The sequence below is a fragment of the Micropterus dolomieu genome, linkage group LG09 (assembly GCF_021292245.1).
Source record: "Micropterus dolomieu isolate WLL.071019.BEF.003 ecotype Adirondacks linkage group LG09, ASM2129224v1, whole genome shotgun sequence".
Classification (NCBI taxonomy): domain Eukaryota; kingdom Metazoa; phylum Chordata; class Actinopteri; order Centrarchiformes; family Centrarchidae; genus Micropterus; species Micropterus dolomieu.
In genome coordinates, this window is record NC_060158.1 from 6,384,563 (window position 1) to 6,410,336 (window position 25,774).

The window sequence follows — 25,774 nt, forward strand, 5'->3', positions numbered from 1 at the left end:
TTAGTATTTGATCATAGTGATAAATGTTAAGTGCTCCTAGCAGCAAGACAGCAAGAGGGATGTGTCATTCGCTACTGATTGGTTGGGGCAAAACAAAATAACAAGAAATCAGCTAACATGAAAAGTGTCAGCACTGAATAAATGAAGTGATTCAGTCTGATTATCGGGCTAAATCGAAAGAAGCATTATCAAGAAATGTACTTACACTGTATTATATAATGTGTAGGAGTTGGATGGAGCAGTTGGGTCCATCTGCTAATGTAAAATATTGATAAAGTCAGACTAGGATACTGTCTCTGTCTTAAATTCTCTTAAGAGAGATAAATAAAGACTCCTCCATGGTTTTTAGTCAAGGTTTCGTTATGACGTTGAGCCCTTCTTTCTGTCAGACATGATTATGTTGTACAAATTCACCAGTCAAAAGTCAGTCTTTGTCGAACAGCAACACAGAAGGGTAAAGTGATTGTTTGTTTGCTGTAATTACTACTAATTACTGTTGTACCATATTACCAAATTTCCAATAAACCCTGTCACATCCTGCAGCACAGAATCTTACTAGTTGTCGTTCACCCTTAGAGATTAGCACCCCAATTCTGTTATGTGCCACAGAGCAAATCTTGGTTGTTCCATAAAGCAATCAAATCAAGTGATGGTCCTGTTTTTATACAAATAATGTAGACATAGACTGTATAAAAGAGGTGGGTGTAACCACAGCCCTTGGTTTGTGGACTACTGTTTTGAATCCTTGAGTTTGGCATTTTAACCACCAATTAACTTTCATGAACTGAAAACAAGTGTCAAAGTTCTTTGACAAAAGCACTGATAGCACCCGAAAACAAGTTTACAGCTTGTTAAATGTAAACAGTGCCATAGATTTGATCTGACACTATTCTGATTGACAAGTTGCCGTGTTAGCAACCTGCTTTATCGTTTATTTTACTCGAAATGGGACCATAATTTACTAAATGAACATGCTGTTTTGAAGAAGACTTGAAACTAGCAATTGGGGACCAAGAACTCATTAGGAAAGAGTTTACTGATGTAATAAATCAAGTGAGAAGTAGGGTCATTTTGTTATAGACTTCAATGCAGTCGGAATTGTTTTTGCAACCAGTGGAGTCGCCCCCTGCTGGCCATTAGAAAGAATGTAGTTACTGTAACTTCACTTTTCAGACTCAGAGGTTGACGATTTGGTCTAACTCGTACTAGTTCTGACCATTAAGGCCTTCTTGACTTGGCTCCCATGGACACATCAGTCAATGGTCTGACAGAAGAGAAAATATAAGCTACTGTGAGCCTTTCATTCAGCGATGCACCAAGACTGAAAACTACACATAAGACAGACATTTTAATGAATGCATTTACATGGTATTGAACATCTAGGAATTTGTCTTGGTGTGAATGTGTAGAAACACCAACAACTCCTATAACAACACATAATGTAAGCATGAAGTTAATCTGGGGCGGGGGAACTATTTCTTTCATGATGTTTTCATTTTCCAGATGGTATTCATGAACGGCACAAGGAGGGGAAAGGGAGAGGTGGATAAAGGAGCAAAAAGAGCAGTGGCTTTAGAGAGCTGCCTTAATCCTGTCCACACTGGGTCTGCTGTTTTCCTCTATCACTGGCACCCCATTCGCCGCCTTACTCGTCCAACCCCCCCACGCCCCCCTTCTTTTTTTTTTTACAGTTTTAAATGGATGGAAGTCATCCATCTGAAATGAGCAAAGGCGCATAAGCACATATTCATTTCCCTCTTTCTCTTCCCCCTCTTTCTTTCTACTCTCTTGGGCCCCTTTAGCCCCCACACTCCACCTCTCTACCCCCCTCCCCCCTTGTCTTTCACTCTTCTCTCTTCCATGGTCCAGATTTCCTTAGAAATGACTCACCCGACCACAAGCCGCCCCATTTAAGAGAGAGGGTAGATGGAGGGAGCTGCGGAGAAGGGGGGCGGGGGCGATGGAGGAGTCGAGGTTGACTTAGAGGGAGATGGATTGAGTGAGAGTGGGCTAGAGGGACGGAGAAAGAGAGAGAGAGAGAGGGGAGAGGGAGGCTGATGGCTGTTTTTCACTCAGCTGGTTTTGTTGATCAGTATCAACAGCCAAGGTCTGGATCCAATCAGCTCACTGCATTCAGCCAAGCAGAATGAGACTAAAAATATATTTGACAGTACGCACACACGCACACACACACACACACACACACACACACACACACACACACATACAGTTTCAAAGCAGTACACATACACAGCAGCAGCAGCAATGCAAATTCAGTGCATAATGCTGCACAGACAGGGTGCAGAAGCAAGATCACTTACCAGGGTTTTGGATTATGACACATGAGTGTGCCTGTGTGTGAGTGTTTGCGTGCACGTGCCCATGCATATTAGCTAGAATCTGTACTGAATTAATGAAGCCACAGACATGTAGGTGTGAGACATCACACTAATTATGCCCGCAGTGCTGTAGCCTCGCCATCAATAATGTTCATTAAACTACTGAACCCTCTCAAGTTGACGGCTCTGTGTACGAGTGTGTGGTGGGTTGGTGTGTGTGTGAAAGCGACTTGTTCCCACAAGCAGTGAGTAAGCACCACAGTTGTATGATGGATCGCCAACTATTTGCATTAAATGCTTCTTCATGTGGACACGGCTGGCTGACAAAGGCATTTTTTATCATCCCTACTGGTTCAAAGTTTCAGGGAAGCACTGAGGATAAGAAAACAAAATCTCATCTCAGTCATAACTTGGCACCATCAAATGTCAGGGTTGTTTTATTCAGCTGTGGTAATTTGATTCTTTCAAAATAAGTCTGAGATTTAAAAAAAAGGGACATGTTTAATGTTTTAGTCTAGTCGGCTTAGCTAAGTAGGTGACAGTGCCATCAAAACCCCAACCAAAACCCCAAAAAGAGTCTCAGTCCAGAGCCATGAGATGCAGCTTGAGAACATGGTTTGTTCCAACTGTAGGACTTCCTCCAAAACTTCAAGGTTGTAGTGTATTTATACTATGGACTGTATATAAAGATGGACGGCATGACAGCACCCCAAAAGGTCATAAATCCCACCCCCTGTTGGCAGATGGGACATGGGGCAAACTAAGTACACGTCAAATACATTTTTCACCACATTTTTCTCAAAGGCTTCTGTCAATATAGGTTATATATAGTTCTTATCATGCTGAAGTATGTTCAAGTGTTAATTATTCTGATAAGTTTGGTTTAATTACCTATTTAATGCTATAAAAAGGGTTTCATGTGATGTGTTTGACAGATGAGCCCTGCTTGCGATGGGACCTTTTTACCACTGCTCCAACCCTGATCACTACTTTTTAGACTCTGGCTCCAGACCAGTGCAAGATGGCAGCACCCGTGTCATGTCGCCCATCTTTATATACAGTCTATGATTGATACACTGATGTTGATACCTAACACCAAGCAGTTTCTCATCTCTGAAAAGCTGAGCATTAACAAATTAAATCTGTGGGAAACTGCAACCTGGACCGATACTCAGCTGTTTTTTCATGTCTCCTCAGATAGAGGGGAAATTATGGCAAAGAACCCAAATGTTACAGGAACTGCAATTACTTCTTTTCCAGTAATTCTCTAATCTGGCAGCATGTCAGCTTCCCAAAACTGTGCAGTAAGCAAGCTAGTTTTTGAGTATTGTGAGTTTTTGTTTACAAGCTGTGGTTATTTTGTAATCAGAGAAAATAAATGAACCATATGAAAACTGTAACAAAGTGATCTTGGCTTGTACTCTAAAGAAACATAATGGAGGTGTGATGGCGTCTTTCAGCAAAGAACTGGAATCAAACCTCATACCTTTGTATTATGGGTTTCTCTCTGTAATCACAGGCCACCCTGCTGGCCCAGTGGGTAGTAAGTGCTCATTTTGCAAGTAGCAATCTGGGTTTGATTATATGAGACTTACAAAATGCATGCACCACTGGACTGCAGTCTTCTACCTTTAATACGATTTAAAGGCTAATTGTAGAATTGTGCCTTGCAGACAGTTAACGGCCAGCATGACAGTGCTACAAGACATCCTGTGATCCGGAGGCCCTCGACCCTTTTAAGGTCACAGCACTCATCTTACATGAGACACCCATTTGCAAGTCATACCTAATTATCCACTGCTTGAGGATGTCACACAGCCCTGTATAATCACGCAGGAGAAGGTAGAAAACTGCTGGCTGAGGAGATATTTCCATCACAGCATGGAATATGTGTGTGGGCTTGAGGGGTCGGGGTTTTAGCATGGCACTTTTTTCTGATGAAAACTATCCATACGTAACATTGAAAATAAAAGCATCACTTCTAGATGAACCCCATGTATCAACTTCATAATATATTTAAAGGCCCAAAGGTCTTGAAACCCTTTCAACTCAAGCAAGAAAATCAAAACCAGTCCGTAATACCATTTTTATATTAAAGTGTAACCTTCATAAAAGGACAGTAGAAAAATACAAACTTTATTCTGAGCAAATACATTTAAGTAAATATAACTCTTGGGTTATTTAGGTATAAATTGAGCTTTATTTGCGCTGAGATTAAACAAATTCTTCAAAGATAAAAAATTGCTGCACATTGAATTGGCTCTGTCATTGTTAAATAAAAGGTTAAAGTATAACCGTGGCCTCATCACTGCTCAACTAAAGCTAAAACTGTTAATAGCCTCAGTTTGCGCACAGTAATGTACACCACAGGTGGCTAACTTTTGACCCTCAACTCATCTGGCTGGTGTTAGTGGATGTGCATGTTCCCAAAATGAATATCCAGTCGAGTTGCTTACATTTTGTTGCCTTGCAGTGTGTTTTTATGGCTGCATGTTACAACTGTAAAGTTAATCTGCACTCAGTAAAACTCCCAGCTGGACTTCATTCCCTCTGAGGCCTGTGCCTGTGGTGTTGTGTCAGAGTGGGATTTATACACTTCTAGGTGTGTGTTTGTTAGAAAAGAGATGCTGGCCAGAACCCTGGTTGTGTGCTCATAAACATATACTTGTCAAAAGTGAGTTACGGTGCTTTTGTATGTTCATACTCTGTTTGTGTGCATACATGAGTGCAGGTTTGCACACGTGTGTACAGGGTATAATTTTTGTGCATTTATTCCTTAGGTTGACGGTGGTTATTAAGGTGAATTGGGCTAGGAGTGGGGGAAATTGTCAACACAATGTGTGTGTGTATTTGAATCAGTTATTAAGTGTTTGCATGAGCAACTGTGTGTGCAGCAGCTGGATGCTAAATGAGTGTAGTGCTTGAAGAGGAAGGTGGGAGACACTTGGGAAACCTCCTGAAGTTCATAACCCCTGCAGGGTGCCACAGAATGAGAACAACTTAATTAGACCGAGTGTGTGTGCATGTGTGAATTGTGTTGATATGTGTGCGCTCAGGCATGTAGGTGCGACTCACACGGGTGCCTTTTGTAAGTTTGAATGTGTGTTTTCTGCAGAAAGAGCACCACAGATGAGCTTTCAAGGTGAAAAGGGGTAATGAGCTTGGAAAAGATGAATCCACCCATTTATCTGCATTTCCATCCATCCATTCCTTTATCCACACCCACTGCATCCACCCTCTTTCCCTCTACGACTTTCTCACTCTGTGTCTCATTCCTGTCTTTCTGTGCTCTTTAGTTTTCATCCCATCTGCTTGCTCTGTGTCAGAAAGCATCCATTTAAAATCCTGAGAGTCTCGGAGGAGAGAGCACAGCGAGGCTCAATGGGCCAAGAAAAATGCCAAAAACAAGATGCTTAAAAAAGTCGTTTTGAATTTTTTCTCTCTTTCTCCCCTTCTGTTTCTTTTTGTGTGGTTTATTTTTCTTTCTTTGTGTCTTTCTTTCTTTCTTTTTTCTTTTACCACTCTGATTATTTCCTCGCTGATGAAAAGTGAGGGGAGAGAGCCGGAGATGAAAAGTACCGGCTAGAATCCGTGATGAAGAGACAGAATTGAAGATGATTTAGGCAGGAAATTTCCTCCCTCACTGCAGCATAGTAGGGTTGCATGAGGAAATGATTGAGATTGTCATGGAAACACCGGTGGTTGGATGCAGGAAGGGGGGCTGTGTAAGATTTTGGTTGTGGGGCAAATTAAGTGTGTGTCTATGTATTTGTGTGTATGTGAAGATCAGGGATAATCAGGGCTAATTGAATATACAGTGAGGCTCTTGCTGTGTGTGTGCCTGCATGTGTGCAAGTTTGTCTGTGTCATCAAGGGTAATTAAGCTGTGTGTGTGTGATGTAGAACTGCTGTGGCAGAGATGTGACACAGATATACAATGAAGGCTTTTAGTGTCTAGTGGTTAATAGATGTTTTTGAGGTTTGTGTGTGCATTCATGTGTGAGTGTAATACTGTGTATCTGTTTATGTGCGTAAATTCAGAAAAATTAAGAGTATTAATCATTTATACAGTGTAAATAAGATGTATAGAGAAGAGATATATAGTTTTTCATTATAGTGAAAGAATTAGTGCACAAACTGACATAAAAACTAACTTAAAGCCCCATTAAATGCAGTGTCATTACATTCTTAATGTGATATATTTCCCATTTAATTCTAAACTGTAAACCAATATTTAGAGACCGGTAGGTGTTAGGATTTTTTGTGTAATGTTGTATCTTGTTTGCAAAAATAAGTTATGTTGTCAAATTATTGTGAAGTCACTGTAACAGTACATGTTACAGATTGAATGTGTCTTATCTGTAAGGTGGGAATAAACAACCTTAGTTTTACTGCTATACTGTACATCTATTTTCTGCTTTGTAAAGAATGTTGTGTTAGCTTTAACATCCCTTAAACACATTAAAGTTATAACAGCATTGTTATATGTAACATGATCTGTTCAGTAATTATTAACTTTACAGTGCACTTATTAGCTGTGCTTAATCTGAGAGCACAGATAGCAAATTTGGTCTTTTTGAAAATGCTGAAAGGAAAGTTCAGCATGTTTAGAAATGTGTTTATTTATTTTTTTCTGAGAGTTAGAAGAGATGAAAAAAATTCTCAATTCTGTGCAATAACTACCGAGCTGGAGTCAGGATACCTAACCTATCTTAGCATAAAGACTTGAAGCAGGGAGAAACATCTAGCCAACATTCACATCAGAAAAAGGCAAAGCCAACTTAATCGTTTTTGACAGATATTTTGGTGACATGGTGACCAAACTACTATAGCCAGCCTGGACCTGGTAGCACTAGTCAGTAACAGTAGCTTCCTGAGCTTCTTTCTATTTTCTGAGTACTCCCCTTTAGCATTTTTGTCTCTTAAAGTTTTATTGAAGGGTGGGGTTGGGGGGACTTTAGCATGTTCCTTAGCTAGTGATTCGGAAGACATATTTGAACCACTGGCTCCCGTCTGCAAACAATTCTTCTTTCATCGAGCAGTTTGTACCCCAACAAAGGTTAAATAGAAGTGGATAGTGCAACATAGCTAATAAGCTTCTATAGCTTTCTCCATTTTGAACTCTCCGGCTCTCTGGTCCCTCAACAGCTTGGTATTGGTCAATGGGGTAAAGTCAACACACAGCAATTAGGCTATGCTGGGTGTAGTCAACCAGAGATGGCAATTTAACAGTAGGTGCGTTAGAGATGACTGCGGCTGACTGAGATCAATGACTGATCTTGCGGCATTTTTCTTTGCAAATGCTGCAACCTCTCTGGGGTCGTTTGCCAAGATCGTCGATACCGCTGGTTCGTTAGCGCTCCTGGCTGTTGTGAGGGGTTAGAGCCGCCTGTGGCCAAGTCGACCATCGTTGGCATCTTCACCTGAGGCCAAGAGGTAACGCTTGTTAAGTTTACTGGGAAGTGAGGAAAGGACAGCATTTTAAGTGGGGGATAAGTAGTGGCGTAGACCCCCTCCTCTGTTCAGCGACGGCCTCTCAACCCGGGTGTAAATGGCTTCCTCTCAGTATAACAGCCAGGAGCACTAACGGATCAGCGGTATCAATGATCTGGGCAAACGACCCCACAGAGGTTAAATAGCTGAGTTTCCCTACCAGTCATTTCAGAACTGAAGAAGTCTCTTGGATGAGGGACGAAACGTCTTCTAGTATCTTCAACCAAGTCCAGTTGCCCTTGCCTTTAACCTTCTTTGGATAACTATGACCTGGATGATTGAGAACTGTCTCAGACATACAGCAGTCTGTTGCTAAAAGAGCTTCTCAGGGACCTCACAGTCTCGTGCAGGGGATGAGAGGTGTTGTCCATGATTGACGTCAGCTTGGCTAACATCCTCCTCTCACCCTCCTCTACGGCGTCTACTGGGCAGTCCAAGATAGACCTAAACCTCTTAACCAGTTATTTAGTCTCTTCTTGCCCCTCTCTGTGCTTCTGGATCCACTACGACTACTGCAAAGAAGATTGGTATTGCCACCACAGTGTCATAGAATGACTAATAATAATAAGAATAATAACATTATCCTGCACACACCAAAGGAGCTTAGTCTCTTCAGCAGATGAAGACAACTTAGGCTCTTCTTGTACAAGACATCTGTGTTGTTGGACCACTCCAGTTTATTGTTGAGGTAAACACTTACCGTAGTCTGATTTGGAAGAATACTGCATGTTCCTGGAAAATGGCACAGTCTCTGTGCTTTGTCATTCATGAATAAATGCTAATGAGATTCAGTTATATGCTGTATAAGTAGTAGAGGTTTGCAAGCCCATCGGGACACAATACTGACTCGGCTCAGATCTTCTTTTTATAGACCATGATCTGGTTGGACTGGGGCTCAGTGAAAGTCTCTTCTTTCATTGAGCAATATTCTGTATTGCATGCTTGTGCTTTGTTGTAATGGACAGTAATATTTGTGGGCATGATTGTTGGGGGCACTGTTAGTTATGTTTGAGGTCTGTAATAAATTTATCTCTTAGTGGCGTCTGTGTTTGTGTTTTTACATGTATCAGAGAGACTGTGAATCAGAAAGACCTTAAACTGATGTTGGTCTTGGGCCGGAGTTGGACTGAAAAATTGCAGAATTTGTCAAGGCTGAATCTGAGCCTCACCTACCCCCACCTCTGCTAGGATTATGAGCTTGTGCCTCCCAGACATGCTGACATACATGACGAGAGTAAATCATGAATTTATTATTTTTACTGTAGTTTGTTTATGGCTTTATACTGCAAAATATTACACAAACACAGTTTGAAGGTCATGTAGGTTATTTCCAACCAAGAAGCAGAATTTTTAGAGAGTTTTTAGTTAGTAGTCACAGATAGTTCATCTGGAGGCAAGAATAAACCAAAGGTCAAATGTGTTTAAAAGAAGAGATAAACCGAAAAATGGAAACCATTTTTCATTAATTTCCCTAAAAACTGAGGAGATTCTCCTCCTCCTTGCCTGTGGCACTGGCTTCAATTTGATAAGTCAGAGAAATGACAAAACTTCTTTTAAGCATAGAGAAGCCTGCACTCAAAAAAAGAAATGTTGATGGAGGACTTCTGTATCTTGTTTGCCAGATGAAAAAAATGATCATGCCATTTACAATCCCAAAGTTATATAGCTTTGTGTATTTATTACATGAATATTAAGGAATGAAAGAGACAGTTTAGCTATTTACTGAATTATCATTGGCTGTACATACAGTACAGCTGTTTGAAACACTTTTCAAATAACTGTACAAATAGAAAAATAAATTACTGTACTGTATATAATTTAAATACAGTACAGTATTGTATATAAAATATAACCTACTGTAGTTCAAATTATAACTAGACTATAGCCTAAACAGTATTTTGCTACTAAAAAATACAGTAAAATCAGTAGTGCAAATGAATGCACACTACTAATGCACTTAATAATTAATTATTAAGCCACAGGTTGGCGGCGGTTTCAGTGCATTTCTAAATTTTTAACAGGCCTGAAAATAAACTGAAGGATGTCAATGCGGAATTGGTAGCAGAGTTTAAAAACAAACATTCATAATTTTGTCCCCCCATATGCTGTCATGTATGTGAAGACCCATTAATAAGTACAGTAATAACTTACAGTAATAAGTGGACAACTTTATTACTGTAAGCAAATTATTTAAACAACATTTGTATAGGAATGAGTTTGTCCCAAGCTTTTTGATCCATGCATGCAATTGATCACTGTAACCATGATCACTATAAGCAGTTTCCACTGTTCTTGAATTTACTTTTTTGAATTTCTTAGAAGCACTGTGATCTACAGGCCAATAAGTAACTAAAATCAACATCTAAATACTTGTCTGAATTTTGATTTTATATATTAAACCATAGTCATAACTGAATTATTCAGCCGACTTAATGAGCCAATGTCTAATTTCTGTTTAATAACCTGTTTTGTTTAAGGTGTTTTGATGTTTGGAGCATATTCATATTTCTTGTCCTTGACCAAAAGCTGCTTTTAATGAGAATTCCCGCTGTGGAGCTTTTACAGTGGCTGCCTCTGGCTTATTATATGAATGTTGAAGCAGCTCTCTGTGTTTTCAGTTGTGAGAACGATGCACAGAGAGAGGAAGGCGAGAAGTGGTGAAGGAGATCAACAAAAGATTCCACTATTTTCATACCGCTTAGACTATTTTCTACTCCCCTCTCCTCTTTCTCTCTCTCTGTTTGTCTATCTCACTCCACCCTTCTAACTCTTCCCACCTTGCCTCCTCACATCCCAAATCTTCTCATTTAGATTATCCCTACCACAGTCAATGTAACTGAGTAGAAATGGATGCAGTAGTTTTCATGGGCCTCTCTCTCTCTCCCCCTCTCTCTCTCTACCCTAATCTCCTCCATGTACATGACACTAATACAGAGACTGATATAAGCTCCCTTGCCTCTCTCTATGACATTTATCACGGTGCTTCTTAATGCAGGCAGGCTGCCGCTGTTGATGAGAAGTAAGGATGACAAGCATGGCCTATTTTCTTGCTAACGATAGTCTCTCTGCTTTTTTATTTTTTTCACTTTTTTAGGGAAAATATGTTCACAGAACAGTGTTTACTAAAGCGTCTCATTGGGCACTTGACAAGGATTTGACACTGACGTTGATGATGCATCTGGCACATTTTTGTCAGAGCTAATCCAGGATCCATTAGCGTTTTAGATTGTAATAAGTGATGTCAGAGAACGCTTGCAGAAACCTTGTATCTGATAAAATATGTTTTTCCACTGCACATAGATGTATTTTTAGCATTTTCAAAAGGCATTAAACATCATATGCTGCCATGATGAACCCATGTGCTATCACTGCTTACAATGCTCAACCCAATATGCCCATTTAATAGAGGGAAGTGACAAAAAATGACATCTGTGTCAAAGTTATACTTAAACTATACTTACACCTGAAACTGGGCAGTCAAGAAATAGTCAAATAGGCTTAAAGGAACATTTAAACATTTTGGAAAATACGCTTATTCACTTTATTGCTAAGAGTAAGAGAGATTAAGTTGAGAAGATCAATTTATATCTCATGTCTGTACAGTAAGTTTCGATCTGGACCCTGGACGCGATTAGCTTAGTCTTAGTTCCTTAGGTCAAGACTGGAAGCACGAGGAAACAGCTAGTTGGATGGTTGAATAGCTTCAGAGTGCCCCTTTCCCCACACCTTAACAACGTTGGATTAGAGCAGGCTGTGTCAGACTGTTTCTGTAACTTTACGCAACTGAAAAAGCAACATTCAGACCTACTTCACACAGTGATTGGTCAGCTGTGCTGAGGTGAAAAAGGAGCCAGGGGTTTGAAGTTCTCTCTAGCTCTCTTTTTTATTCTTTATAGAACTATTTCTATCACTCTTCAACTGAGTGCAGCAATATCTTCCAAGAGAGACTGACTGAAAATGTGCACTGTTATCCCTATTTTTAAACAACAGCCCGTCTCCCCCCTCTATAACGGATGGCTTTTCACTCCACCTCACAGTGTGGCCGTTTGGATCAGGTAAAAAAACTGTATTTCCGAAGTGGTTGCACAACGCGCCATACGAACCACTTCTTTTTTAGTACAACCCAGACCTTAGAGCAATCTCTTCTCTCTGACTCCAGAGTCACCCACACAATATCTCTAGAGGGCCTTTTGATCCTTGAGTTTTGAATGAAAGACAATCAATGGCTTCCAGCACTATAGGTCCATTCCACTTTTTACTCAGCCCATCACAAACCGTGTCACTCTGTGTGTTTTTTGTGAAAGGTGCATGGAAGTAACATTTTGTGTTGCTGTTGTCTGGCAGTGTTTGTTTTGTGTTTTATGAGAGTGTAAAATGTTGATTATCCCTTTTTCCAAAACAATCAACTGACCAGTACTTACCAGGACTTACTATGTGATGGACACATACCGTACAGTCATCACAAAATCAAGTTCCATTACACAAGATCATTTCTGTTAAAATATCTGTTATCAACCCTCAGCATTGGACTTTAAGAGAATCTTGAAGAGAAAGATATGCTGCTCCTGCATGCGACCCAAGATTTATTGAAAAATGAACATGCCAGCTCTAATGGGCCTTTGTAGGAGCCTTGTTCTTTATAGCCTATACAGAATAATAGATTTTTAAGCACTTGATTAACAGAAGAACGTCAGCCACCGCAGACCTTCCACAAAAGGCCATTATTCAGCTGTCTTTCACTCAAGCACTTGATAAATGCCACTAATGCTTAAAATATAAATGGCACAATAAATATAAATAACATTTGGCCCACACCTTGTGTTTCCATGCCAATCTGTAAGTTTACAGAGAGAGAAAACTAGGACAGGCAAAGTTGGATTTATCATCCTTAATGCCTTCTGTCACTTCAATTGGATATCACCAGACACTGTCCCCTAATTTAGACATCACATCCTGTCCCAAGAGCGCCGCCTCATTCGCCCAACCCGTCTGTCTCACCCTGGCATAACCCTCCTGCATCCCCAGGAGGAGGAGATCAGAGCAAGAGTGTTTGAAATCAAACTAAGACCTCTCCTCTTAACTCTCCTCTCTTCTCATCTGCTCCACCAAAAACCTCTTCATAGTTTTCTCTCCTCTTGCTCAATTCCTCTCCTCTTTCATCTCCTCTCTTTTTTCTCCTACACCCACAGAATGAACAATTTGTATGAATCACAGACTCCAAAACCAGGCTCACTTATAGTGACATCCCCCCACCGGTTTTGTTAGCATAGCTCATTCTCGCCAGAACCAACCATACAGATCATTATTTGATGTCGACGTGATGTTTGACGCGATTTCATTGAAATAATTAAAAAATTCAGTCCCTCGCTGGTACTGCCCTGGCACGTAACCCCACACCCGTTCATTTCAGCCAAGCTCAGATTGTTTGATTGGCATTCACTGCTGTGTTTGCCAGGAGTGCTGGCAGATCCTCACTGTTATTTGCATAAAACAGGAAGGGGTTCAAATTTCCCTGCTGTTCTGCGTTCCGCTGCCCTTGCTGCACCCCAAAGAAGAATCAGCATGCAATTCACAGGAAAAAAAATTTGTACTGGCCTAGTGTAGTTCTGCACTATAGCCTCGATGCTTCTCCTTGCCTGGTTTGACACTTTCTTTTCTCCCCTTTTTTTAGCCCAGCGTGAATCCACTTGTACAAATCCTACACTATCTCAGCACAGACCTCTTTTCTCTCTCATATTCCTGCAGAGAATCCTCTTAAAAATGTCCTGGCATGAGTCTTACTCCGCAGTGTGAACCTTTTACCTTTGTGCGCTGCTGATCAGTGAGATCTGGACCTGGGCCTGGGTTGACAGCAGGCGATCACTCGTTGCCTTGTGGTTTGACTAGCTGACCGATAAGAGAGACTTGGGGAGGAAGCAGTGGAAGCAGAGGATGGGAGGATGAGAAGGAGGAAAGGGGAAGAGGAGTGGGTATAATTAGGAGGCTGGGAAAGAAATATGGTAAAAATGGGAGGGCTCGAGGGATGTTGAACGTTGTTGCACTATCCAGGCGTGTGTGCTCATTTCCACTGAACCTCTTTAAATAACCCCTCTGCCTGTCTGTCCTGTGTGTATGTCTCTCTGTCTCTCTGTGTGGCTCTGCTGGGCCGATACCGCTAACCCATGGCAAAGACAGCACGAAAACTGATGCTGTAAACCATTCTCTCATTTTTGTTTCAATCTTCGACTGAAACAAGAGTGTAGAGGCAAACTTGGCTCACACCAACATGAAGTATAGAACAGAGGACGATTACAGTAGTAAAGTCTTTACCCCTGCTGGCAAAGGGGGGCGGGGCAACAAAAACTGAAGTGCCAGCAGCTGGACAGACATGTGTATAGAGCAAAATGCTGCGCAACGAGCCGCTGGGAGAGAGTGAATTCAGCCATTCAGCCTGATCCCAGCAATGACTGACTGCACCCTTACCAAGGGATTACACTGAGAAGAACATTACTACACACTTGTAAGAGGATTGTAACACACGTAGAAGAAGACACTACTTTCACTACAGCACACTTACAATAAAAGAAGAACTGTGAATACCTCCTCCAAAACTGAGCAAGACTTCCTTAAAAACAGCCATCAATTCCTGCCGTTTTTTTTTTTCTTTTCCCCCACCCATTTTTCCATCCCTCCTTCCAACCCCTTCATCCCCTCTGCAGAAGCCTTGGAGGATCCGTCCAGTGCTGGCATTGTGGCGGGCGCCGTGATCGGCTCCCTATTGGCCCTGCTATTGGTTGTCGGGCTCATTGCCGTTCTCCTGACCCGAAGTCGCCGGCAGCAGAGACGCGGCTACCCAAGCAGTGGGGACTCCATAGCAACTGGCAGTGGCGGCAGCAATGGAGACTATGGCAACAAAGCCCGCCTGCTCTTCAGTGGGGCTGGCAGCAACAGCAGTAAGAATGGGACCGGTGCCAACAATAACGGGCCTATCTACACATATCGTGAGGGCTGCGACGCCACAGGGACTCTAACGGAAAAAGCCAACGACTACCACCATCATCACCTCCACCATGCCTCAATGGGCAACCCACCCTCTGCCCACGACATCCTCCTTAGTGGCGAGATAGACGAGGCTGAGAGGAGGAAGTTTGAGCTGGATGACAGCATGGAGGATGAAGAGGAGCGGTATGATAGGTTTGGAGGCGTTGGGGGAGGCGGAAACATGTTACCCCCAGCCTATCATGTCCGCAGAGGCCATGGTGTTGAAGAAGAAATGGACGTGTACCTCGACGACGACATGGAGTCTCAGAGAGACGGCTCTGTCATTTCCCGGACTGCTATTTATGTCTGAGGGCAGAGGAGAGGTTAAGGAAAGGTGAGGGCTGAAAATGGAGAAAGGAGATGTGGTGGAAGGAGGGGAGTTCGAGCCAGCCCCCTTTGACACCAGATAAATCAACATCGCTTCCATCAGCTGAACACATACCTGCTTCATTCAACCTGATTAAAGAAATTCCATCAATTAATAGTTCCTCTCTGCTTAACATCGACAGTATACTTTTAAAAAAGAGGATTAAAAGAAAAATAATAAAAAGTAAACAGAAAGACAAAATTAAGTTGTGAAGCTGATGATCAACGTGATGGCTGAATATGTGAGTGTGTTTAACTGTATTATGGAGACAGTTTTCATTCAGTGTCAGCCAAATATAACAAAATGGAAAAAAATTACTGCAAAAAGCAAACAAAAACCACAGCAACTCTGACGTGACGCTGCTTATAGCTACGTTATTGTTTCTTCAGCTTTGCAAGTGTGTTATTGTGTTGAGTGACTTCATTGTATTTTATACCATACAAGAAAACTTAGTCTGCAAAGCTGGAAGCACCAAAACCACTATTTTACCAATAACAACACTATTCAAAAATCGCCTTCCGGTTTTAAAATAAATAGAAAAAAATCTCGCATAACATGTTGAACTCTACATAAAACTGTCCAAACGGCTTCTGTGGATGTTGCCGCTGTGCTTCAGACGCCAGCTTCTGACATGCCTGAGACTTCACCCGAATTAATTTAAAACTTGCCTAACTCGTCATCATGGCAACAATGATGGAGTTTCTGTTCATCCCGATGACTTTTTGAGGGGCTTACAGCGACTCTGGGTTCCCGCCCCACCCTGTGACACCACCTGGTTTCCTGATGGGTGCCATTGAAGCGAGGGCAACTAAACTGAATAACATAACAGACTTAACAGTGTGTGCTAATGTGTGGCTGGCTGTGGTATTAATGATGTGCATCATCTATATATTGGGCGTCGTCTCACTATAGCACAATTGTTGTTATTGTTGTTATTGTAGATGTTGCTGTTGTTGTTGTTGTTGTTACTGTTGTGTAATGGTGTTGATCTCGCGAAGGAAAAGACGCACCGGGAGCCTTGGGGGTTTCACACAGTACCACATTGGGTCGGTAATGACTCATTTAATGGTTAAAAGAAAAGATGTGCTCTTCCTCTCTTTTCACTTTCTCTGTATTACCTCTTCTTTTATTTCCCTTTTCTCTGCCTTTTTTATATACTCTGTCTCTTTTTCTTTCTGTTCCACATGCATCCTGTACCATTTGTATATTTTTCTGACGCTCTATCCCACACACATTACATCTCTCTCACTCATTCTTCTCTTTCTTTATTTACATAATAGGCGCCTTAGATGAGTGCCGCAATGACTGTGTGCAGGAAGAAGAGGAGAACTTGTATTTATATTCCTATCTGGGTCGCATTCAACGAGGCAAAATATTCAATGGCTTTGTTGGAGGCTGTTATATTTAATTTTTTTCATTTTCCATGTCCCGCAGAATGTTCTTAGGCTATGTACCGGATTATTCTATGTTCTGTATTCTGATTGGACAGAATGACATTTCTCATTTTAGGAGAGGATGTGGAAGCAGGCTAAATGAAAAACCCACAAACCTTTGTTTCTTGTACACTGCTACAGGTGGTACTAAAGTTTTTCTTTAAATAAGTGACACACCTGCTGACAAGGTGTGAAGAGAGTTCACTAAACATGCAAAACTGTTTTTATGATTTGACTATATATATTTTTTTTAAATGACAGTACTTTTTAGAATGGATATGGATAGTTGAAAACTAAGATGCAGCTCTTATATTTCTGGAACACATTTGCCTTATTGAGTCCCAGGTTTTTCCTACTCATCTTTTTTTTCAGATTACCATTGCAATTCATTTTTAATTAACTGAATCACGTGTCTTTGTAATGCTGGGATGGTTGTGAGGTTACACAGGGAGGCTCTGGTGAGGGGAAATCTCTTCATTGCAGGCAAACCTCCTTGGAGATGTATAGAAAACCTGGTCAAAGTTAGAAAAAAAGAAATGGAGAGCAAGGCCACAGTTAAAGAGAAGCTGAACTGAGCACATCTTCTGCTTTTAGCTCACTTAACTCACTAACTCAGCCACACACTTACTTACTGACATGTGGTGTTTGATTGAGCAACTTTGTTCAGTTGAGTCATTTTGCAATCAAGGGGACTGTGAGTAAAATAAAAAATAAAACAGTATGGTATGTAGTTACACTTTTGCATAATGTTAGTAAATTCCACCATATTTGTATTATTGGGGTGTTGTTAATGCTAATATTTATGAGAAAGGATCTGAAAAGGGAATTTGTAAGGAATGTGATGATCTTCAACACTAGAAAGGTCAGTACATTTTGTGTGGGTAAACAGGCCTGTAAATTATTTCATTTACTCGTGTCTCATGACAATCTAGGATTAAATTGTGATAACTATAAAGATGTTATTACGCAAAGTTAATTTATAACTAATGTTCTGTGGGTTTAAAATCTGAACACAGACTTGTCCATGAATTGAAAGCTGAGATATTTAAAATTTGAAATTCAAAGCCTCATTTAATCGATTTTGTTTCAGCTCTTCTTCCCACTGACAACAGATCGCTTGTTGTTGATTGTTGAACACTATACAGTGTGGAATCAGCTATTCTGTAAATGAGAGTTATATCTGCTATGTTACAATACATTTCAGTGGAGGCATTTCAATACATGTCACAGTGTGTTTGGACAAGTTGCCAATTAATCTCAAAGTAACTGAGACACAGCCATACTGTAAGTTTTGTTGCCACACGTCACATGTAGTAGAACTTGTTTGTTGTGTCACTGCAGTACAGTTTGGATTAAAGTATTGTGTGTTTTCAACTCCATAGGGTACATGTATGCTCCAAGGTCAGGATGCTTATATTTTGTAAAGCAAAAAATACCTATTTTGTTGGAATTTCATCATGTAGATAAAAACATTCTGTACAATTTGATACGCAATACACAATACAATTTGAACGTACAATTTACAGATACTTATATCTATAAATTAAGTTACTGTTTGAAACATTTCCCTGTATCTCCCAAATGGAAAATATCTTTTCTTATTTAGAGTTTAAAATGTTAATGTTTCTCACCCTAAAAATAAAATCCCTGACTTTTCTAAGGCATAATCTCTCTCCAGCATATTCAACCTCTATTTGGTCATTGTATGCCTCAGCACATCTTTTCCGCAGGGGTTTTATGCAGCGCCACAATTCGAAACAGAAGACTGTGATCACAACTTTGGCACCTAATTAGTTCCAGAGTCTTGTAGCATGTATGTACCCTTAGTGAGAAAACTCATCATCAGTCATAACTTTTGTTTTTGCACAACCCATTTTCAATAAAAAAACATTTTCGAAGCAATTCTCTGTGGAAAAACTGGTAATTAATTAAGCAGCGCCTTGTTATCAGTCTATAAATACCAGACTCCCACATCTCTTTATTTCCTCAGCACATTTCACAGCACAATGCAGTACACTGCACCTGCTCTGGGATATTTAGCCTCCCCAACAGATCTGCGACATGTTTCAAGTTTTGCTAACTTAAGAAGAAGTGTACTCTCTGTCGTCGCAACCTCTCTCAAGTCCAGCCACTTGCGCACAATCACACCTGGAAGCTACACATTACATAACACGTTTTCCCACTATGCAGCACATTTGAAGGCCCATTTACAACCCGGTATTAACATTTAATCTGTATTTGTATACGTTATCGTAAATAATGACACATGATCCACAGGCCTTTGCATTTACACCTGGTATTAGTAAGCTTTACATTATCTTAATTGTGATCAAATCTCGATATGCAAATTGGTTCAGCAAGGCTAGCGGATTTGTCAACTAACAAGGTGCGTCCCAGGTCAAGGGAAGCAATTCCATGGATGATCCGACTCACAATACATTTTGTGTGCATTTACACCTTGCATAAACACGTGTTTTTCTCATCCATCAAGTAAGATATCCAGATACACATTTTTATGCCACATGAAAAAACCGATTCCCAAACATCCACTTCTTCAAAGAAGTAAAATGTTCTGTAATCTAGAGAAATGTGCTGTCAGACAATAACAGACAAAAATGTGTGAGTATTGAAAGGATTAAAATGACTTAAATAAAATAAAAAAGAGCAGGCCACCATGAAACATGTCTGACTTTAAGACTCGAATTAAGCGCTTTAGAAATTCAAGACAAAGGTGCTTAATCATTTTGCGAGCAAAATTTTGTAGAATGGAGTTAAAAAGGCTCTACGGATAAGGATCTGGTTACCTTCAAAAAAGGCAGCCTGTTTCTTTATGTCGAGGAACTTCACAAGAAGGTTAAAATGCTACCTTGAAACAAATCCAAGGGTGCTTGACAAGATTATTTATCTTTGATGAGAATAAATAAGAATTAATCATCCTTAAATAAGAAATGACTCTTGAATTGCTCTTTTTGAAGTGAGAGCAACAGAGTGTCCCAGCATCCTGTCCCTTGAGGTGAAAATGGGGTCTTGCTAGTTACAAACGTCCCTCTCTGATCTTTAGTCTGCTGCCCCACCTCACATGGCGTGTGCTCTGGGAGGTTGTGGTCCTGAATGCAACCCTTGTAGAGTCCTGTCCTTGCTTCTGTGAGTGTGGCGCCCATGCTAAGCAGAGGACGCTGTAACAGGTCACTTGGCTCTGTCAGAGGGAAAGAGAGTGGAACGGAGGGAGGGGAAAATGGGGAATGAGGGTGGTAGCTTGGTACTCCATCTGGGGAATACCAAATAGGCCAAGAGAGAGGGGAGGGAAAGGGAGACTTTTTCTTCTCAGATCAGAGAACTCCAGAGTTAAAAAAGAAGAGAGGCAGAACAAAAACTGAAACCTCAGCCCCTGCTGAGAGGATGAGAAGACATCACCAGGTTTTTTTGTAAACCACCTGAGACCAAGAACGTTTGAAACACTGTCAATTATTCACCATCGAGCCTGGAGTTAGAGATGGGCAGATTTGTTACTTGTGGAGCCCAATTGGTTGGCTGCAGCGTAAAGATGAGTGTGTCTGAAAAAAATAAAAGACTGGCAAGATGGGATTTATAGCTCTGACAATGAAAGCTGGAGGTGGAAAGGAAGCCTCAGAGGAGTATTGTTGAGTGCAATGCCACCCCTCTGCTTGGTGATTGGCTGCTTCCACCCAACGACAACTGACAGTCCTTTTCAACCCGGCCAATTAGTGAAAAAAAGGCTGTCCTGTTTAGCTTCCCTCAGCGCACTCTATCGGCGACAGATCTTTTTAATTGTAAAGAAATGTTCAGCTGCACTCCAGAGACTCCTATGCAGGGGTGGAATTGTATATATTCTCCTTTTTCATTTTCACCCTCTCAATGCTTCAGCTTTAGCACCAGTACAAGCTGTTCTCTCCATGTTTAATTCAGCAGAAGGCATGAAAGTGTTCCGCATTATCTCTCTGCTTCTCTCTGAAAGAGAAGGAAGACGGCAAGATAGAAAAAGAGTGAGAGGGAAAGGGGATAGATGGGAACAGAGTAAAGAGAGAGGAGGAAGAAGAGGCCTATTAGTTATTGAGCTCGGCTTTTGTTGTTAATCCAGTTAAAGCCAAGCCTCTGCCAGGCCAGCTGAGACTCCGGCAGATGTGGATGTTTCCTCCACCCAACGCTGGTTAGAAGAGGTCTCAATGTGCTCTGTAACCAATTTACTTAAGGCAGTGCTGTCCTGATTTCCTGCTTCTTAGGATACCTTCCTCTTCTCCCACTGTGCTGCTCTTGCAATGTTCTGTACTATACTTAGGGATGTAATTCGTCACAGATGTTTTTTGTTTTGGACCTGGTTATTTCAGGTTTTTGGTATGCACGTTAAAACAAGTTCTCCAACCCATATGACCACATAGGTTGTTTCTTCTTACGACCTTTGGACATGTTAATAGAATGGCGATTCATGTCAAATAGGTGTCTGCTTTTTTTTCTTAAGGGCCTGTGTCCACCAAAGCGTTTCTTTTCTGACGCCAGCGTCTATTTTCAATTCATTGCAATGGGAGCGCCGCGTTTTTCGAAGCTGGTAAACACGCCAGGAGCGTGACGAGGCACTAAGCACGTTTTTTTTCCGGTCGCTGAGAGTGGAAAAATGTTTAACTTTGGGAAAAACGCTGTGCTCGTCACTGTCACTTTTTACACAGCCATCCAATCACAGTTCAGGAGGGGCGGGACAAACACCGCACCGAGCACATCCGATCTTGAATGACTGGATGTGCCAATTCGCCGAGGTGTTTCCTCGCCCGCAAAATCTCATGAACCCACGTATGGACAGTCTGTGCTCTCATGTTTCAACCTTCTCTTCATGCAGAGCAAGGGCCAGAGCAAGTAGGCCTATGTACTTTGTGGTGACATTTTTACATTCAGTAAAATTATGTAGGCTACTTTACTTGCAGCACATCACCTCCTCGGATTTTATGTATCATAGCAACCAAAGCAGTCGGAAAAAACGCTGCGCCTCAAAAACGTCCGCTAGCGCTCCCTGCTGGGCGTTTTTAGAAGAACAGCTGGCGTTTTCAGCTGGCAAAAAACACTTTGGTGAACACGGGCCCTTAGTTGTGTTTTTCACTGAGTAGAGGTCCTCTGGGTACCACTGGTTTGGACTCACTGCTGTACAATATTATGCACACTCTTCCCTCAGCTGTAGATCAGTAGAAACAGAAGAAATGGGGGTCGGCTGGAACAAAGCTGTGAACACAATTTTTACATATTATCACCTTTTCAGGTGAGTGTTTCAAGTTGATGTGGCAAACTTGTTAGCAAACAGTGCTTCTATATACATGGAGCATATGCGGTGCAACAATAACAATCATTTGCATTTTTTCCAAGAAAAATATCTTTAGTGTTGTAGCTGCTCAATGCTCCACAATGTTCACCAGCTAGTTGCTTACTTTGTCTGTCCGCTGTTTGATGTTGGACAGGTAGTGAACAGAGCTTTTTTGCTGAAAACAAGTGTCTGCTGCTAAGAGTGGTGAGAGTGAACCAAAAACATATTGGGCCTTAAAACCTAAACAATAAGCTACTATTTCACAGTAAAGGACACCATTTCAACTCACTTAAGAATCCTGGAGCATTTCTTTAATGAATTGGATTGAAAGAGCCCTTTATATCGGCTGCTTCTGACCCCTAAAATCCAGATTTTCAGATAGCTGAGCCATTAACTTGATTCAGAATGAATGTGGCACTGTATCAGCTGATATAATGCTGCCAGCTAGAGATGGTTCTTCATCTTTGATGGTGACCTTGACAAAGGGACTTGTGTAGGCCTGTTTTGTTCATTTCCCCAATGAAGCCATTTTTCATCAATCATCTTTTTGGTGAAAGACATTCAGGCTTTTATTTCCTCCTGTCTTGATGACCCCCAACTCTGAGCCCTCGTCAGAATCAAAAGTCTCTTTGACGTTCCAACTTGTGCAGTTCTGATTTTATGTGGTGCCAATGGAGGAAACTGCATCACCCCACTGCTGGCATAACATGATTGGTTTTAGAAGTAATGTAGCTTTTAGCCTCTTGTGAACTTCAATGTAACTTTAGATCTCTGATTAAACCTTAATGTGAAATTAACGCTAAAGGGTGACACCTCGAAGAGCTCAGAGGAATCCAATAACAGATTTGTTTTTGATTTGTGTTTACTACAAGAGACAACTCGCGTTGGCAACAGCACAAGGCAAAGTGAGGTAACTGCAACATCTACCGAATCTTTTAGTAACGTGTGATTAAACACAAAAGGCCACTTCCCAGGTTGTGAAACTGAAGATGTGATTGAGTCCAGCTTTCATAGGAAGTTTGAGATTTTAAGGTATGTCAGTTGTATGTTTTCTACCATTGTCTATACAGAAGTTCATTTTGTTGACCAAATACCACACGGTAGCTCCGCTTTAATCAAGCTGCAGAGCTGTAGTCTCTATTCATTAGTCACTGTAACTTACACTGTACATTTCCAGCTAAACAGAGTCTTTTCTCTCTGCTCGCCTGCCATTCACATGTCTTGTGCAGAGTTTTGCGTGCATGCCTTACGGCAGACAGCTGCATGCACGTTGCAGTTCCTTGCAGGACTTTTTCAAGTACTATTTAAAAATGATATAATATTCTTTGTGTGGTTTATCAATAGTGATAAATGATCCGAACATCCCGCGAGGTGCGGACAACTCCGCAAAACAACAGTGAAGTTAAGCCTCCGTCTCTACAGCAAGTTCCTCTTCTGCCACTACACACTCACACTTCTCTCTCACACACACACACACATACGCAAATGCTACGCCTACACATGCGTACTGATGCCCCCTACCACGAGGGTTAGGGTTACAATTCTGGATTTATTCATGCACTTTAAAAACATTTATTAAAAGCTGTTTTCTTTTCTCATTACATGTTGAAATGTATATTGTAAAAGGCAGTATATTAACTTAATGGGAGAAAATTGGTAGTTCTATGTAAAATCAGACGGTGAGCATCCCCCATATCGCCCAAATGGCATGTTTCGCTGCAAAGCTTGGATTGTGAGATTGACAGTCGAATCAGGCTCCGCCCATCGAAGCATCAAATCTTAATCGTTGCCCAGCACTACTTTTTCCTTTTGTTTGATTGTCCTAGTTTGGTGTTAAGAGTACTCCCCCAATTTAGCATTACAATCCTATAACATTGTTAGCCTCACCATGGACAGTTTAAAAAAATATATTAAGATTGATGCAGCAGAACCTGAGATATTGTATTTTTCCCCATTGTATTCTTCTTCCTTGTCAAAACCTGGCGCATACATTACCCACAATGCATCTTGAACATTGTTCAGTTGGAAATTTGGGTGTATTGAGCTAGCAGTGGTTAATGTCTATCTTTGAGAAGAGACTAGGAGCAGGTTACATAGCTCTGAGAAGCTTACTACTACCTCCGCTGCTAGAGTTTTTCATTTTTAAACTTGTAGTCTTCAAACCCAAACGACACTGACTTAAGTGACATCACTTGAGGACATTTATCTAGGACTACACACTGCTCCTTTGGAGCCAGAAAATGCTTTATGCAACTTTTTTTTACATAAACAGTAAAACTCCCCCAGACCTGTAAACACACTTTAATGTGTAAAAGAAGTGGTGTTCCTCTTTTAAGTTTATCATGGTTAGTGTCACACTGTAACTCAGAATCCAGTCTAAATCATGTCACGAGTGCTACAACTAACAACTTTTTTAATTATTGATTAATCAGTTAATCTTTTTCATCTATGAAATGTCAAAAAAATAGAGCCCAAGGTGACATCTCTAAAAGACTTGTTTCACCCAACCAACAGTCCAAAATTCAAATAAATTCCATTTAAAATGATATACAACATGGATAAGCAGTAAATCATCTATTTGAGAAGCTGGAACTGGTAAATATTTGGCCTTTTTGCTTGATTAAATGACTTAAAGTGGTCATATTATGCTAATTTTCAAAATCTTATTTAGGGGTTGTACAGGTTTACCTGGTTTCATTTTCAAAAAACACCATATTTTTTGTCATACTGTACATTGCTGCAGCTCCTCTTTTCACCCTGAGTTGAACACTCCGTTTTAGCTATGGATGATTCATCTCACCTCTACAAGATCTTTGTTGGGAGTTGCACATGCTCAGTTCCGCCTCAGTATGATTGTTTTAGTCAACCGAGGGTCAGTGGTCGTGGTGGTGGGCTAGTGAGTGTGTATAGGAAAAATTTTAAATGTCATCAAGTACGCTGTGATGAATTTAACTCCTTTGAAGTTCTCACTCTTAAAGTTGGAGGGCTGCAACCTATCATATTTGTTATAATTTATCGCCCCCCAAAACCCCCTGGAGGATTTTAATCAGAACTTCCTGAATTTTTATCTACTCTGGTTTTAAATTATGACAGAATTGTTCTTTGTGGCGATTTTAATATTCATGTTGATGACCCCACCAATGTTCATCACCATCACCATCACAATCACTTCAATCATATCTGCTTGTTGTCACTAAATATTACTGCTCCTCTAAAGGTTAGGCCTACATCTAAAGCTAGTAAGCAAACCTGGATAAATGACAGCATTCGCAGCCTAAAAAGGGAATGCAGGAAAGCAGAGCGCAGATGGAAAAAATCCAGTCTCCAAGTCCATTACCTCAGTCTGAAGGATTTATAAATTAACTACAATAATATGGTTAAGGATGCGAGAAGACACTATTTTTCTGAACTCATTACTACACATAAACACAATCCCAGGTTTCTGTTTAAGACGGTGGATCAGCTGGTAAACCCAACCCCTCCTTGTGCCTCAGCTGGAAGTAATGATGACTGTGAATTGTTTTTATCTTATTTTACCAATAAGGTGGTGTCAATCAGAGCCTCTATTACCCCCACTGCCTCTTACTCAGAGGTTCCTCACCAGCAACAAGAGAGTTTTAACCAGTTTTATCCCATCGACTTGTCTGAGCGTTTAAAAACAGTATCACAAATGAGTGTCCTCCAGCCCACTTGATGTAATACCTACAAAGTTTTTACTGAAAGTAATAGATTCTGTTGGGCCCCATTTTATCTCTGTTTTCAACAGCTCCCTATCTACTGGTTGTGTCCCTGATTATTTTAAAACGGCTTGCGTGAA

General features: G+C 40.9%; 1 protein-coding gene across 3 annotated transcripts in view; it reads left to right on the top strand.

Annotated features, from left to right (window-relative positions):
* The window catches only part of pvrl2l (PVR cell adhesion molecule related 2 like), a 291,646-nt gene that overhangs the window by 157,790 nt on the left and 108,082 nt on the right, over nt 1-25,774 (top strand). Inside the window, exon 7 of one of the 3 annotated variants that reach the window (XM_046059707.1) lies at nt 14,531-18,554. The exons of the other annotated variants lie outside the window; for them this stretch is intronic. Within the exon in view, the coding sequence (XP_045915663.1) occupies nt 14,531-15,162 (632 nt within the window). The 3' untranslated portion in view covers nt 15,163-18,554. Of the gene's footprint in view, nt 1-14,530; nt 18,555-25,774 lie in introns of those variants that run through there. 3 annotated transcript variants of the gene reach the window in all.